The 18014-nt window shown below is 42.8% G+C and overlaps 1 protein-coding gene across 1 annotated transcript in view; it reads left to right on the forward strand.

The window, feature by feature from the left end:
* HTR2A (5-hydroxytryptamine receptor 2A) overlaps nt 1-11427 on the forward strand; it is a 62824-nt gene extending 51397 nt beyond the window's left edge. Inside the window, exon 4 of the mRNA XM_040341248.1 lies at nt 8928-11427. Coding sequence (XP_040197182.1) covers nt 8928-9724 — 797 coding nt within the window. The 3' untranslated portion in view covers nt 9725-11427. The remainder of the gene's footprint in view (nt 1-8927) is intronic.
* Nucleotides 11428-18014: the final 6587 nt, after the last annotated feature.

Raw genomic sequence — 18014 nt, forward strand, 5'->3', positions numbered from 1 at the left:
ATATTAATACAACAGGCAGGGATCTGCTCATATTAATACCACAGGCAGGGATCTGCAAGTATTCTCACTTGGTGTACTGTGTCCTCTGCACAGTGTGCACCTAAAGCTACGTCAATAGATTGGCTGGTGTTCTCATATTAATACCACAGGCAGGGATCTACAAGTATTCTCACTTGGTGTACTGTGTCCTCTGCACTGTGTGCACCTAAAGCTACGTCAATAGATTTGCTGGTGTTCTCATATTAATACCACAGGCAGGGATCTGCTCATATTAATACCACAGGCAGGGATCTGCAAGTATTTTCACTTGGTGTACTGTGTCCTCTGCACAGTGTGCATGTAAAGCTATGTGAATACATTTGCTGGTGTTCTGAGATTAATACCACAGGCAGGGATCTGCAAGTATTTTAACGTGGTGTACTGTGTCCTCTGCACAGTGTGCACCTAAAGCTACGTGAATACATTTGCTGGTGTTCTCAGATTAATACCACAGGCAGTGATCAGCAAGTATTGTCAGTATTTTTGCAGCTACATCTCCCTGCAGGCCATTAGTATGGTAGAGTGGATGACCAAACCGTCCTCATCCTCCTCATCCTCTCTCACCCAGGCTCAGGGTACTTTGTCTGGAAAACAGCTGCCAATGCGGCCTCTTCCCTCTGCTCAATGGCACCAGTCACTCCTTTCCTAGCCCCACCATGTCCTCCTGAGGAGTCCCCCGAACTGTTTGACCACAGTGTTGGGTACATGCTGCAGGAGGATGCACAGCGTTTTGAAGGCTCCGATGATGGTACACAGATAGAGGAAGGCAGTAACGTGAGCCCAGAGAGAGGGGGTGCCCAAGAAGGACAGCAACCTGGCAGTCATGTTCCCCCAGCTGCAGCATACTGCCAGGTTTTCTACAGTGATGAGGAGGGAGGGGATGATGAGGTCAGTGACTCCACGTGGGTGCCTGATAGGAGAGAGGAGGAGGAGGCACATCTCCATCGAGGCAGGATGCCCTTCAGGGGCCAGCTTAAGGGCAGGACACTGACTGCATCACACCGCAGAGCTCCGCATTTGCAAGGCGCTGCTGTCTTTCCGCGTTATTCCAAAAGATCTTTGGTGTGGGGCTTTTTTTGAGACGAGTGCATCAGATCGCACCGCTGCTATTTGCAACATATGTCGCAAGCGTATCTCTCGTGGCCAAAACATCACCCATTTGGGCACCACATGCTTGACCAGACATATGTCGACCTGCCATGCAGTTGGTTGGCAAGCGTACCTCAAAGACCCACACCAAAGAACAAAGTGGACCTCTCCTTGCTCCTCATCAGCTGGGATCTCCAACCCCACTATACCCTCAGTCCTCTCTGAAGCCTGTACTGATAGGACTGAAGGTGTAGAATTAGGTGTGTCACAGCCAAGTACTTGCGGGCAATCTACTATTGGTACACCAACGTCAGAATGTACCAGACAAATTTCCCTGCCCCAGCTGCTGCAGAGCCGAAATAAGTTTTCTCCCAGCCATCCACATGCCCAGCGGTTGAATGCTAGATTAGCTAAATTGCTAGCACTTCAACTGCTGCCTTTTCAGTTGGTAGATTCTGCCCCCTTCCCAAGTTCCCAAACGCCACTTTTTCTCACGGAAGGCGATTCCGGCTCTCTACCGGCATGTGGAAGGCAATATCCATGCCCTCACAGGGCGGTCAGTGGTAAGGTGCATATTATCGATGACTCATGGTCCAGCAGGCATGGATAGGGACGTTACCTATCTTTCACGGCGCATTGTGTGACTCTGCTGGCAGCTGGGAAGGATGCAGGACAAGGTACAGTAGTGTTGGAGGTTGTTCCACCACCACACCTCCAAAATGCTACTAATGGTTGTGACACACCTCTCTCCTCTTGTTCTTCCTCTGTGGCCTCTTCCTGTGCTGATGTGTCCTCGGAACCAGCAGTGCTTCGTAGGCGTTCAAGGGGCTACGCAGGTACGCAGGCAGAGAGATGACATGTGGTGCTTGAGCTGGTGTGCTTGGGGGACAGGAGCCACACTTGGGCAGAGGTTCTGTCAGCTCTGCAGGCTCACAGGAGGTTGATGCCACGCCAGCTTAAGCAAGGAATGGAGGTTTGCGACAATGGCACCAACCTCTTCTCCGCCCTGTGGCAGGGACAACTGACCCATGTGCCCTGTTTTGCTCATGTCCTTAACTTGGTGGTGCAGCGGTCCTGAAGCAGGCACTTTTAACACTTTAAGCATCATTAAAATCACTGCTCGTGAAAAAACGACTATTTTTAAAACGTTTTTTTTCCATTGATACATGTTCCATGGGGCAAGACCCGGGTCCTCAAACATGTTTTACGACAATAACTTGCATATTAGCCTTTAAAATTATCACTTTTGATTTCGAACGTTCGAGTCCCATAGACTTCAATGGGGTTCTAAAGTTTGCGCGAACGATCGGTCCGTTCGAAGGTTCTGGTGCGAACCGAACGGGGTTGTGTTCGGGTCTCCCCTATTAGGTAACTTCTGAAGGCAATTGGTTCAACTAGATTTTAGTTAGGGGTATCGGAGTAAAGGGGTTGACAACAAATGCACGCCACACTTTTCAGATATTTATTTTTATAAAAAATTTGAAAACCATTTATCATTTTCCTTCCACTTCATAATTATGTGCCACTTTGTGTTGGTCTACCACATAAAATCCCAATAAAATACATTTATGTTTTTGGTTGTAACATGACAAAATGCAAAAAATGTCCAGGGGTATGAATACTTTTTCGAGGCAAGTCAACATTTAAAATAGATCTAAATGCAAGTATCATTTACACAAGAACTTGTGTTACAGAAAAACATCAGTAAAAGTTTTACAGCCGTGTGAATGAAGCCATAAAGAAGCATAGCTGTATGATATATGCCTATTGTTCACTACATGGCAAAACACTATAACTTTTTGCTTGCTTTTTTTTGGTCAGCTCATGGACTTTAGAATCATTTGGTCTTTATTTCAAACAATGGTTAAATATTGTGAAACATTAACTGCTTTACTTTTGCAACACTCTGATAGGAGCACCAAGTGAGATCTAGATATTCGGTTTTCTGCAGGGAAAACATTTCTTCTGTCCACCTTGCTTCAGTAATCATTTAAAGGGACACATGTAACATTAATTTTGGTAGCATCAAAGGCTGAGCATGATAAACATGATGAAATTGTGCTCTAGTGTAAAAATCCTAGTGTTTTTCCATGCCCCGGGAGCTACAGTTGGTGTGTACAGCTAGCCATAGAAGTGAATATGTCTGTACTCTGATAAATGCCAATTTTTTTTTTTTGCATCCATGTTTACACATACGTGTGCGTATGACGTATTCTCTTAACACAGGGCTCCCAGTTTATATTTAAATTTGTTCTTTAAATTGTTCTTTCAATTTTGCGATATGAAGATTACACTTGTTGCTAAACGTTTTTTGGAGCTGCCTTTTGTATGCAGCAGTGGCAGCTGGTGTTCTTTATTTTTTTTGGGGGGGGGGGGCGGAAAACAATCACCCCCCGCGGCACTGTCGGCCGATCGCTCCAGCACTTACCCCGTCTAGGTAGCGGGCAGCAGGCAGTGGGCAGCAGGCTGCGGTTCCTGTGTCATTTCCTCCATCGGCCTTGCGTCTCCTCCCCTCCTCCTAGGCTTCCAATAGGATCGCCTGTCCTTTCAGCCAATCAGGTGATGGGTGTCAGAGCCGCTTCCTGATTGGCCGGGAGGAGGATCAGTGTTACACTAGTTAATATTAATTTGCTATTGTACCACACCTGGGTGGACTCTTACGCCTATTAATGCTTCAAAAAAACACCCCTGTATTGGAATTCATGCATCCAAGGGGCCGGATACATGGATATGGGAGGTGGCGGCATAGATAGGGGGCATCGCCCGTGCGCCCTTAATGGATGGGCTGCCCCTGGTATGCAGCACCTTACTACATTGTTGTGCGATAGTTTGCACCAAAAAGCACCACATGTTCACCACCTACTGCCATAGTTTTATTAAAAGCTAGGCATTTCAATGCACTTTGAAACAGAAGGTTGTGAAACTGTTATGCCACTGGAGGAGTTTTACCAAGCTATACCTGCATTAGCTGTAATTGTTTTAAAAGGTCATCTCCTATGGCTTTTAGATCTCTTGCAGCTGTAACATCCACCAGTGAAAGCTTGCTGAGTACCACTTCCTGAGAAGGCTAAAGGAACCTTAAAAGAATGTTTGAAATTAATCATATTGGGGTAATGCTGCTGAATATAAGACCAGCTAATTGTACAAGAAATCAATCAATTCCACAGCCAAATATCTGTTGCTAGCGTATGCTGTTTCTGAAGTTGCCTGTGAAAACAACACTATGGGGGTTATTTACTAAAGGAAAATCCACTTTGCACTACAAGTGCAAACTACAAGTGCAAAGTGCACTTGAAATTGCACTGAAAGTGTACTTGGAAGCGCAGTCGCTGTAAATCTGAGGAGTAGATCTGAAATTAAGGGGAAGCTCTGCTGATTTTATCATCCAATCATGTTTTTTTTTCCCTGCATGTCCCCCTCAGATCTACAGCGACTGAACTTCCAAGTTTTAGTGTACTTTCAAGTGCACTTTGCAGTTGTAGTTTGCACGTGTAGTGAAAAGTGGATTTGCCTTTCGTAAATAACCCCCTATGCACAGCTTTTAGGTATGCTCCAAGCCTGTAATTTAAAGGCTCTTTTTTTTTTGAATTTCGCCCTGAAAGATACCCTCCCCCTCTGCATAGTATTGTTTGCCATTGGTACGTCTCTGCCATGGCATTCCCATGCCTTCTGTTTGACAATAGGTATGAGCTAGAGCTGGGATACCAACTGTGTTCAGATGAATCAATAAGTAAGCTGTCATTGCTGGGCCAGCTGCTAGCAGGGTATTCCCTGCTATGAAGCTACACATACACAAAGAGGTAGGGATAGTAGTAGCATCATTGAGCTAATAAGTCCACGTTAATATCATTGGCCCAACAATGACAGCTTTTTTTCTAGGTTCGAACATGCTTGGATTTGAATCATACCTAAGCTCATCACTATTTGGCATTTGGCAATAGATTCATTGTTAACCCTACAAATAGCACGTTTTTTCCCTCCATAGACTTCAGTTAAGTTTGCGCAAAGATTGGTTCACAAAACTGTTCATGATCATAACTACCTACCGTGTAGGCAGCAGAATTTACATAAGTGCATTATCATTGGGTAATTACCGTATGTATTATCAAAATGGATCTGGTGTTAGGGATGGCATAAATTAATTATATAATAAAAATGATATCTGATGAAATATACAATCTATCTTATGTTCACTAAAACATCAGCTTCCCAGGTTATACTGTCCTCGGCTTTTTTTTTAAATATGAGTCAGGGATCACAGAATATTGGCTCTGCCAGGATATTGTGCATTATTAAAATGACCAGAGATCCCACAATGTTTTAGGTAGATTTGAAATTACAAAACTTTAAAACAATAAAACAGTCCACGGTCAGTTCAAAAGTCTTAATTTTTAATAAAAAGACCTTAATGTGAAAACTTCCATACAAAGGATCATATATCAAGTTGTTTGCCATCCGCCAGATGGACAAGAATTTTCCAAAATGTGTGGAACTTGAACGCCTTGCTGCTGAAACATATGACAAAAGGCTAGAAATAACTTGGGAACAAATTGAATTTAACATTTCATTTATATGATCCAATGTTTACTGTGTAAATAAACTTAGGTAAGATTAAACATTTTTTTTTAAAAGCTGTCAGACTCCAGACAAACTACAAAATACACAGATGAAATGCATACCGTATTTTCCGGCGTATAAGACGACCTTTTGTACTTAAAAATATCCACCAAAAATCGGGGGTCGTCTTATGTGCCGATACCTGTATGCAGAGTCAGGCCCCGTACACACGGCCGAGGAACTCGACGTGCCAAGCACGTCGAGTTCCTCGTCGAGTTCTGGGATGGCGGGCCGCCTTCTCCCATAGAACAACGAGAAAATAGAGAACATGTTCTCTATTTTCTCGTCGAGCTCCTCGGCGGCTCCATCGAGCCAAAACTGTACAGACGACAGAGTTTCTCGGCAGAATCCGGGTTTTGTCCGAGTTTCTCGGTGAATTCTGCCGAGAAACTCTGTCGTGTGTATGGGGCCTCAGACTTCGGGCATCCATTGTTCAAAAGCCGCGCCTCCTCGTCGTCCTGTTCCGTGATAGGCGGAACACTCAGTTTCCCAGCAGAGCCTGTGTTCAGTGTTCCGCCTATCACAGACGTCCTCAGCCTCGAATTGGCACAGTGAGGTAGGCAATGGGCACAGTGAGGTAGGCAATGAGCACAGTGAGGCAGGCAATGAGCACATTGAGGTAGCCAATAAGCTCAGTGAGGTATGCAATGAGCACAGTGAGGTATGCAATGGGCACAGTGAGGTGAGTCGGAAGGGGGTCATCTTATAAGGTGAGTATATCCTAAAACCAACCTTTTAGCTGGAAAATTAGGGGGTCCTCTTATACCTTTCAGATAAAATTAACAGTGGTGTCCTTTCTCCATCCCCAGCCTTCTGATTAGACAGTAAAAAAGCAACATCTGACTAAAAAGGCTCCCTTCGCTTATCAGCCTGTTCCATGTCAACATATTTGCATGCAGCACACATGAGTGACTCGCAGTCTTGTCCCTCTCTCTCCCAGTCTGGGAGTGATGCTGTACATGGGATTACAGGCACTTTAACTGTAATTATGTATTAATAAATACCAAGCTGCATTATTTTATGCCATCAATATCTGCCTGGGGTTCAGATGTAACTCTTATGCCTCATACACACGATCAAAATTTCCAATGAAAAAAGTCAGACGGAATTTTTTCATCTGGTATTCCAACCGTGTGTATGCCCCATTGGACTTTTTCTGTCGGAAATTCTGACAGAACTAGAAAGAGAACATGTTCTCTTTTTTCCGTATGGAAACAATTTCTATCGGAAATTCCGTTTGTCTATATGTAACTCCGTCGGAGAAAAAAAACACACATGCATTCGGAAGCATTGAACTTAATTTTTCTAGACTCATCGTAGTGTTGTACGTCACCACGTTTTGGACGGTCATAATTTGGTGTCTCCGTGTGTTTGCAAGACAGCTTTAGCAGAACTCTGTCGAAAAAAAACAGTCGGAGTTTATGCCAATGAAAAAAACGATCGTGTGTACAGGGCATTAGACCCCTTTCACACTGGGGCGGTGCAGGCTTAAAAGCACCCGCTTTGCGGCGCTTCGGCAGCGCTGCCAATTAATTTCATGGGGCAGGAGCTGTGTATACACCACTTCCACACCGCCCCAAAGATGCTGCTTGAAGGACTTTTTTTCCTGTCCTGCAAGCGCACTGCCCCAGTGTGAAAGCACTTGGGCTTTCACACTGGGGCTGCAGAAGAAGCAGTTTACAGCCGCATTTCATGCGCTATTTTTAGCGCACAAATGCCTGTAAAACACGTCAGTGTGAAAGGGGTGTTAAAGAGGTTTCTGAAGGTTGTAGATTCAGCTGCTTGACTCAGATATATTGAGATACAGGTGCATTATCCACTTACATGGAGGTTAAGGAAGTAAGGCACAAGTCCATTTACACTGGCATGGCGTTTACTGCAGAGCAGCGTTCTGAAGAGCTTATTTTTCTGCCTGTGGAGAAATCCTAGCCAGCAGGATCTCTGAGACCACGTGATGAAACCAAGGCTTGGATCAGGCCGATGGTGAGGGCTGGAAAGCGGCGCCGGGCATGATGATGTCACTGGTGGGTTGCAACAGCGTTTTGGAGCATGCGCACTGGTAGATGGAACTCAGGGCGTCCTCTTTTCTCAATCTCTGAGTTCCATCTACCAGTGCGCATGCTCCGAAACACCGTTGCAACCCACCACCGATCCAGCCCTCAGCCGCGGCCTGATCCAAGCCTCGGTTTCATCGCCGTTGTCCCAGAGATCATGCTGGCTAGGATTTATCCCCCACAGGCAGAAAAATCAGCTCTTCAGAATGCCGCTCTGCAGTGAACACCATGCCAGTGTGGATGGACTCGTGCCTTACTGCCCTAACCTCCATGTAAGTGGATAATGCACCTGTATCTCATTAAAATTTTTACAGTTCTAACCTATAGGCGCTTGTGTTTCTCTTCTCATTTGCATATATGAAGTCTGCTTTCAACTCCCCCCTCAAAGGCCGCCATGGTTGTTTTGGACTGCTAAAGTAATCTATACAGGTCTCCCCTCTTCATCTCTTCCCCTCCATACATACTGTGTATCCACTTCAAGGACTTATTGATGGACTAATGTATTAAATCTCATACTATTTAGCAGCACCACTACCCCTTTTTTGTCTATATTTTTAATCAAACATACTTCTTGAGTGGCAGTACACTACCAAGTACACTAAAAGGTGCAATACATATGACTGCTTTTTTCTTTATACTCATTTAATATGGGATTATATATTGCTTAAATTGCTTAAAGTGGAAGTAAACCCTGTTAAGACTACAACTGCCATAATGCTGTACATGTGATTATTTATGACGTGACTAGCCATTGGATGGTTTGACAGTTTGAGTGAGAGCACAACCAATGGGACGGTTACATTTCCGGGAAGTGTAACTGTTTTTTGAAACTGTAAAATGGATTGGTTTATATCTGCTTTAAAAGAGATGCTTAAAAAGAGATGCTCCCTCATACACAAAGTTGTATAAAGGAGAACATGCCTAAAAATAACCTCATCTCAGACAATAATTTTAATTAGCCTTATCTGTGACATTAATTTATGTGTAGATATCTTTCTGTTACAATATTAAAAGGGAAATGATCATAGTGCATGCATTTTATTAAAATAAAATATACTAAAAAGATATATTTGTTGTTTGATGTAAATCCTGTATGTTAATTAACACGTTTCCTATTGTCTATTGAAGGTATATCCATGCCAGTGCCTGTGTTTGGACTGCAGGATGATAGCAAAGTGTTCAATCAAGAAAACTGTTCTTTGGCAGATGAGCACTTTATCCTCGTTGGATCCTTTGTTGCGTTTTTCATTCCTCTAATCATAATGGTGGTCACATACTTTTTAACAATAAAATTGCTACAGAAGGAAGCAGACATTTATTTTAATAGCCTTGGGGCAAAAAGTAAGCTTGCATTTTTTAGTTTTCTCCCACAAACATCTATTTCTTCAGAAAAGCTATTCCAACGCTCCCTGCAAAAGGATCTTGCTCCATTTGGAAGGAAGACTATGCAGTCCATCAGCAATGAGCGGAAAGCCTCCAAGGTCCTGGGCATTGTATTTTTCCTCTTTGTGGTCATGTGGTGTCCATTTTTCATCACCAATGTGATGGCAGTTATCTGCAAAGACTCATGCAATGAGCAGATTATAGGAGAACTGTTGAATGTCTTTGTGTGGATTGGATATCTATCTTCAGCAGTTAATCCACTGGTGTACACACTCTTCAACCAAACATACCGCTCAGCTTTTTCTCGTTACATCAAATGTCGGTACAGGGAGGAGAAAAAACCTTTACAATTAATTTTAGTGAATACCATTCCTGCACTGGCATACAACTCAAGTCAACTGCAACTTGAACAAATGAAGAATAACAAGAAAGAAAGAAAAATGAAAACGAATGAATACACATTGGTCAGTATAGGATTACCCTCTTTGGACAAAACGAAATCTGAAGCAGGTTCACAAAATGAAAATGTTAGTTATTTGTAAGTGTGACATTATGCTACTGTTAATTTTGCATTATAAATGGACCCAGGGCCAGAGCCTTATGAAAAAAACTTGCACAAGGAAGAGATCTTAGATAGATGTTATTTTCTAATGGAGACCAATGTAGGACTTTCTAAGAGGACAAAGTTGAAATCTTCTAGATACATATATTTATTATAAAACTTTAAGAGCAAACAAAAAGAAAATTATATTACATGACAAAAAGATTTTTTATGAGGCATGCCTCAGTTACCTTAATGTACCTCAAACAACTCGCTGCATCTGACTGTGATTGAGCACTTTAAAGGGTCTGTATTCTTTCAAGGGACAACTATATTTAAGATGTTTCCAGTAGCTACGGTGCCTATTGAGATGTAAAGTTTTAGATTTATTGGTAATAGTGCAGCAATGACCTACAAATTAAATAATTACACACTTAGGTAAATAAAGAAGCAGTGGATTGTTCAGATTCAGAACATATGTTACAGTATTTAATTTTTCAGAAAGAATATACCTCTTTTATTTTCTGTTTTGTGAAGTTTTTCTATGTTTGGAAAATAAGAAAATGTTTGCACAATTGTGATTAGTCTCCTTAGATGTGTGAGGTTTCTCCTATGGAGTGATGATTCCGTTATGTAGCAACCCAACATTGTTTTCCCTGATTGTATGGATTTTTTTGGATATGTTCTTGATGCAATTTTGTGAACCAGATTGATTTTAGGGTAAACCTACTAAGGCAGCTGCTCTAAGACTAAAGCTGGAAGGTGTGTGTGCCTTGCCCAAAAGTCTGAATTTCACATCTTAAAATTGGTAGACATATGGCTCCTCCATTTCATATTCTTCTTTGGTTCCATTTTTTGATAAGCATGATAATCATGCGGGAACCAGTATGCAGTACTGTTAAAAAGTGTACCTAAAATTACAGATTTCATATGCAAGAACAATGGCTCATTAAATCATTAAATGTAATCTTAGGTCAAGGCACTGCACTACATACGTTTATCACGCCCTATGGGGGCAAACTTTAGTTCGTCAAAACTTGTTGCATACAGAGTGTTCTGGTTGGAGGACCCCTGTTTGATATTTTATTATGTGCAGTGACTTGACTTAAAAAAGGGGCCATATCCACAATTTATTAGCACCTAGTGGCTCAGTGACATCAAAATATATTTTAAGGGATTCAGTTAAACTCCCACGAATTGGATTCATTTCATAAAATGACTGTCTGTGTTATGTCTAGGCAGTGGGTAGATTTTAATAAGACCTTACACCTATTCATTGTATTCACCTAATCACAAACAAAATGCAAGTACTGGAACTCCATCTACCCTCTTTCACTCCTATGCTATGAAGTGATGAGCTTATGATATGACATGAGACAGTATGTGAATGAAATTGTGATTTATAGAGGTGTCATCATTGCATATGAACCAGACAAAAGCAAAAAAGTGCTTTGGAATATAGATCACACAATTTTCACAATATTGCCAGGGATGAGGAAAAAAACAGGATATCTTGCTAGCCCATGATATTAATTTAATTTCATATAGGTTCTAAAAAGAGCACAGAAAACGTTAAGGAAAATTTCAGTATGTCTGGCTTCATGCCTCACTAAATTTTCTAAGACAGGGGTGTCAAAGTCAATTTCATCGTGGGCCGCACGGATTATGATTGTCCTCAAAAGGGCCGGTTGTATCTGTAAGATTAGATGTCCAGCACATCCCCTCTCCTTACATTAGATGTCAAGAGCCACTCCACCATCAAAAGTTGAGTCCCCCACTCTCCCATACATCACAGTGCACCTCCCTTTCCTTATTCTGCTGCTGGGAAGAAGCTGGATGCATTGCTTGAAAGCAGAAAGTAGGGGTCTGGAGGAGGACCAGAGGAGGGTTGGAGCTCTCCTGCAGCTAAAGGAGAGGTGCGAGGGCCACATGAAATGGCCTGGAGGGCTGGATTCAGCCTGTGGGCCTTGTGTTTGACACCTGTGTTCTAAGGCAAATATTTTTTGTGAATCTGCTGCAATGTGTGCTTTCTTACCTGGAGATTCTACTACTAAGATAACCTTTTGCAGGTTGCCAATGCTAAGCTGCTATCTCACAATTAGCAGAAGTTTTGTCAACCCAACATGTGCGCTCCTCCAGTTGGCCATCAGGCAGCTTATCAAGTCCATAGGTAGCCCAATTGGCCACTAAAGGAGAATGCACTTTTGGCTGACTGTGCTACGCTACTGCCTTACAATTAGCAGCAGCATTGTCAACCTACCATTCTCGCTTCTTTATTTGGCAGTTCGGCAACCTACAACAGGAAGCGCTTTATTAGGCTCTCCAGTTAAGAAACTTACAGACAGATTCACAAAAAATATTTGCTTAAAGCGGATCTTCACTGCATCTGAGTACCACAAACCAAAAACACCATTTAATTAATATTTAATATTCAAAGCAAACTCCCCCATCCATACCTCCATGCTTTATCTTGGTGAGAAATCGCTTTGAAAAAACACTCCCTAGCATTTCTTTCTGTGGCCATCTTGAGTAAGGCAACAAATGTATGTAGCATTTACCTCCTGCCCTTAGTTCAAGTATACATGCAGGAGAATGTGCTTAGCTCAGAAAACCTTGCCTCCTCTCCTCCCCGCCTAAAGACCCCTAGGATGTATACATTATGTGCCTATGCAGGAAACCACGAAGTAACTGACGAAATGTAAAAAAAAAAGTTTAAAACAAGTAAATATGATATACTTTCGTATCTATTTACTAATGCTAGCAGCATCAGGATTGCAAATAATCAATGTGGATTGGGAGAGTGAAGTTCCCATTTAAGAAACCTGTATACAATGAGACATGATGCCAAACATACTGAAAAATAGATTGTGTTAACGCACACTTTTAGGGTTTGTTCCCATAAGCAGCCAAGGTTGGTGAAACCGGGTGGTTGAACCGTGGTTTTACTGTCCCCTAACAGCCCGCCTGAACATTGACATGCAGCCGCTAAGGACTGTACACATGATGTGACCGCTATACTGTGCTTCGCAGCCATGGCAAAAATTCAACAGCACATCACATTTAAATGGAAATGGGTTGCCTCACAATTTTGATAGAGGCAGGGGTATTACCACCACCAAACGTGACCCATGCAAGCCTATGGGGCTGCATCACAACTACTACAACGCACAAAATTGTGACACGGTGGTGCAGCATTTACAAAGCCAAATCAGGCAGTGCGAAGGCGAAATAAGGCCTACTCACCGCCTGTTAAAATGATCTGAACGCATATTGCTCTTCAGAGGGCACCGACTGCACATGTGAACGGGCACTAAGAGTTTTCTATATTAAAACTAAAGCTAGATAAATTCTTACAAGTCTCTCCTAAATTAATGTTTGTAGAAATACTCCATTTGCTTTTGCCCATTTTCGTTTCCCACTGTGTCTGAAAGTAATACAACAGTTGCACATCTTTTATAAAGTATCTAGCAATTTCCAGGTACAAACCAGCTCAACATTAAATAGAATATTTAAAAAAGTTTTCTTGTTTCAAATGAGGGCAAAGTGCATCCCCTTCTCTTTCGGGTATAACATTGACAATCATATTTCATTAGTATACTAAGCAAATTTATAATTTTTTCTTTAAACAAATCCAGGAAAATAAAAAACACGTTTACGCCAGCAAAACCAAAACTGCCAATTCAGGTGTACCTTATATGTTTTTCGGAGACTTCATTTTCAAATACACTATGAAAATATCAATGGTCTGCAGATTTAACTGCATTCTGTAGCTTCAGTTAATTATCATGAATTTGATAATTGAATGTACCTGTGGCACTACTAAAATATCCTGCATATAGCAATGAGTTTTAATTTTATCTCTTGTTGTTTCTCATGCTGAAGAACATATTCATGTTTCATTTATGTAAAACAAAATGCATTGTATATTTTTGAGCAATATTATAAATTAAATCAATGCAGTTTTTTGTAACGGTGTGTCATATGTTTAGATCAGTTATCTGAGACATGGGGGTTGATTTAGTAATGAGGTAAAGCTCTATTGACTTCCATCATCCAATCACGTGCCAGCAACAAAAAAACATTTTTATTTTTTTTGTTTTTTTTCCTTGCACGTGATTGGATATATATTCCAAAGTGAAACTTTATCACATTTACTAAGAATATTTCCTTACAAACGGCAATTTGATCAGCCTATTTTCCTTTAATAAATCAACCCCATAAAAACAAATGATTGATGAGTGTTCCAAAATGGCTTATGCCTAGAGGTGGGAAGGCCTGGAAAGTTTTTTTTCAAAGCCGTTTTTTGTTTTCTGGTGTGGAATGTGTTCTTTTACAGTGATACGTAATATATCTATGACATAATATTCAAACTTTATAACTTGAAGACCCTAATGAAAGATTTTTTGTAAAGTCTTAAATCATTGCAAGCTCTCTCAGCTGAAGACAAGCAAATCCTGGAATACAGTTCGTGTAACACTGTACTTCTCAATGCAGTTCTCAAACAAGAGCAAAATGCATTTCTGCCACAAGGGGGCACTGTAAGGGAAGACTCCAGGTTAGTTTTCTTGTGGGCTCCATCTTCTACCTCATATAGTTGGATGTTTGTTGAGATACAGTAGATGATACTTTATGTCCTCTCAGGCTGTAATTGACAGGTAAGAGGCTAAATTTGTCTGACAAATGTGTTTATCTTTATAATCTTCAAATGATTCCTATGTTCCTATTAATGTTCTCCCCCATCACAGCATAATGTTCCCTATAGTCTGGCCAGTAACTTTTTTTTTCTTTTCCAAATGCTACAAGGACAACAAAACATATCCAGGAATGTCAGAGGTGCCCTAAAGACAATAAAAGACTTTATGGAATTAAATGATGAATGTTCAAGTAGCTTTTCCCTCCAGTGTTCTCCTCTTTCTGATGGTTTCACCAGCAGCATTGTCAAATAAGGAAATTTTGCAAACCACCGCCTCTCAAAAATACACAATCCCTTTATTTATAGATAAAATTACACCTGAAAATTAGGAGAAAATTGATCAAGCTCTTGCATGAGCAATATATGCTTTTGGATCAGCATTGTCAATAACTGAAAATGCATATTGACAGGAAGTTTTTACATTAATATGAGGGAAACCTGCTCTCAAGAATAGTTAAAATGTTCTTAAAATATACAGTCCTTGTTATTTTATTTGTATGTAGCACTACCCCTGTAGGAGCTGCTGAATTAGATTTGGGTCTTGCACGTTACCTCAACATTCGTTGTCTAGGGGAAGAAAGTCTGTAAAGAACTCCAATGTCCACACAAGTTGTAAAACCTTTTTTTTTTCTCATAACTTGTAAGAAAGTAGAAGGATGGAGGAGTAGGGGAAGGTTCAGGCGCATAGTACAGATCACTGGGGAAAACTTCTGAGTTCCAAAAAAGTCACTCACCACTTCCTCTTGAGTGGGTATTGCTCACCCGGATAGGCCCCTCTCACCTGGCCTAGCAGCCGGGATGATGCATGAACAAAAATAGTATCAGTCTCTGCCACAGACTGGTTGCGAGCACAAATGAACGTTTCCAAAATCCTCTGCCACAGGATTGGGTACCCGGTAGTGGTGCAACTGGTCACCATTGATCCGTGATCCGAACGGGTCACCCCCTTCGGATCGGCACACTATGCGATCTGCGGATTGCCGCCGCGGCCACAGCATCAGGAAAGACCGCGGCTTCGGCCTTGCTTCGGAACCGCGGCCATCTTGGTACACCCTGCTGTCTGAGGTCTGGGAGTCATACTGATGAGGGGTCTGCACTGGGGGGTGCCACTGTCTTTACTGCTGGGGGGTGTCACTGTCTTTTCTGCTGGGGGGTGTCACTGTCTTTACTGCTGGGGGGTGTCACTGTCTTTACTGCTGGGGGGTGTCACTGTCTTTACTGCTGGGGGGTGTCACTGCCTTTACTGCTGGGGGTGTCAGTGCCTTTGCTGCTGGGGGGTGTCAGTGCCTTTGCTGCTGGGGGGTGTCAGTGCCTTTGCTGCTGGGGGGTGTCAGTGCCTTTGCTACTGGGGGGTGTCAGTGCCTTTGATACTGGGGAGTGTCAGTGCCTTTGCTACTAGGGGGTGTCAGTGCCTTTGCTACTGGGGGGTGTCAGTGCCTTTACTACTGGGGGGTGTCAGTGCCTTTACTACTGGGGGGTGTCAGTGCCTTTACTACTGGGGGGTGTTCGTGCCTTTGCTACTGGGGGGTGTCAGTGCCTTTGCTACTGGGGGGTGTCAGTGCCTTTGCTACTGGGTGGTGTCAGTGCCTTTACTACTGGGGGGTGTCAGTGCCTTTACTACTAGGCGATGTCAGTGCCTTTGCTACTGGGGGGTGCCAGTGTCTTTGCTACTGGGGGTGTCTGCACTGAGGGAGTGGTTACTGTCTTTACTACTGGGGGGGTCTGCACTGAGGGGGGGTTACTGTCTTTACTACTGGGGGGTGTCTGCACTGAGGGGGGTGTACTACTGGGGGGTCTGTACCGATTGGGTTGTCTGCACTGAGGGGGTGTCTGTACTGAGGGAGGGGGGAGGTTCTATACTGATGGAGGGAGTGACACCATTTTTTATTTATTTTTGCACCGAGTGACACCAACCCTAGTGACGCCACTGCAGTGGGGGAGATGTGGATAATACAGTAGGGGGGAAGATGTGGATATTAGAGTGGGGGGGGGGGGTGGATATTACAGTATGATGTGGATATTACAGGTGGGGGGGGGGGAATGTGGATATTACAGTGGGGGGAGATTTTTTTATTTTTTCTGATCCGAAAAATTATCCGATCCGTGACGCTGATCCGAGGAACGATCCGAACCGTACGTTTTTTGATCCGTTGCATCCCTAGTACACGGATATCCAACCTTACAATCTTAGAGCCTTTAAGCCAACCCGGCACACTGTAAGGTTTCGTAGAATACGGTGCATCCTCCAATAAGGTTACCAGGCCTCTCCCAAAGTACCAGCCTTCTGATCGGTCCTTTCCGGGACAGGTCTTTCCCTGGTTTCCTCCATTGAGTGGCTTCTTCCCGCAGGACAGACAGCACAGAATCACCTTCAAAGCGTAGGCCCCAGTCAGGACAACTGGGCCTACCTGGCAGGAACGCAGCCTCGGGCCAGCATGGCCCAGAGGCTAAAAACCATACAGCACATACCTCATACCAGGAGGGCCACGAGGTGAAAAAAGGCCCCCGGAAGATGGCATCTGCCCCTTAAGTATCGCTCCCCAGCATGCCCAGCGGGGAGACCACTCCCACTAGGCTGTTCCCGGAGAAAGACACCCATTACACCCTGACCTGCTTGAGTTCCAACATTGGCCTATGGTGGTAACGCCACCTATAGGCAAACAAAGGGAAATACCTCCAAGAACAGCCAAAGTCAGAACAGATGCTGATTTGGCCTTAATTAACAAAATCTGAGCTAATTATCAGCTCAGACACCCAGCAAATTTGAACATAGCGCCTGGTCATCAGGAGCAGGGTGCTACATGTAATTAAAAAAATACAATTTTAATACAGACAGCACAGTGGCTAAGTGGTTAACGCTTCCACATAGCAGCACTGGTGTCACCGGTTCAAATCCCAACATTGACACTACCTGCCTGGAGTTTACATGTTCTCTCTGTGCCTGCGTGGGCCTCCTCACACACTCCAAAGACATGCTGGTAGGTAAATTAGCCCTAGTATATGAATGAATAGAAGATAGGGACCTTAGATTGTAAGCTCCTTGGGGGCAGGGACTGATGTGAATGTGCAATATGTACAGTGGTCTTGAAAAAGTTTTCATACCCCTTGAAATGTTGTCATGTTACAACCAAAAACATAAATGTATTTTATTGGGATTTTATGTGATAGACCAACACAAAGTGGCACATAATTGTGAAGTGGAAGGAAAATGATAAATGGTTTTCAATTTTTTTTACAAATAAATATCTGAAAAGTGTGGCGTGCATTTGTATTCAGCCCCCTTTACTCTGATACCTCTAACTAAAGTCTAGTGGAACAATTTGCCTTCAGAAGTCACCTAATTAGTAAATAGAGTCCACCTGTGTGTAATTTAATCTCAGTATAAATACAGCTGTTTTGTGAAGCCCTCAGAGGTTTGTTAGCCTTAGTTAACAAACAGCATCATTAAGGCCAAGAGACACACTAGACAGGTAAGGGATAAAGTTGTGGAAAGGTTTAAAGCAGGGTTAGGTTATAAAAATCCCAAGCTTCGAACATCTCATGGAGTACTGTTCAATCCATCATCTGAAAATGCAAACAGCATGGCACAACTGCAAAC

Source organism: Rana temporaria, chromosome 2 (genome assembly GCF_905171775.1).
Source record: "Rana temporaria chromosome 2, aRanTem1.1, whole genome shotgun sequence".
NCBI classification, from domain to species: domain Eukaryota; kingdom Metazoa; phylum Chordata; class Amphibia; order Anura; family Ranidae; genus Rana; species Rana temporaria.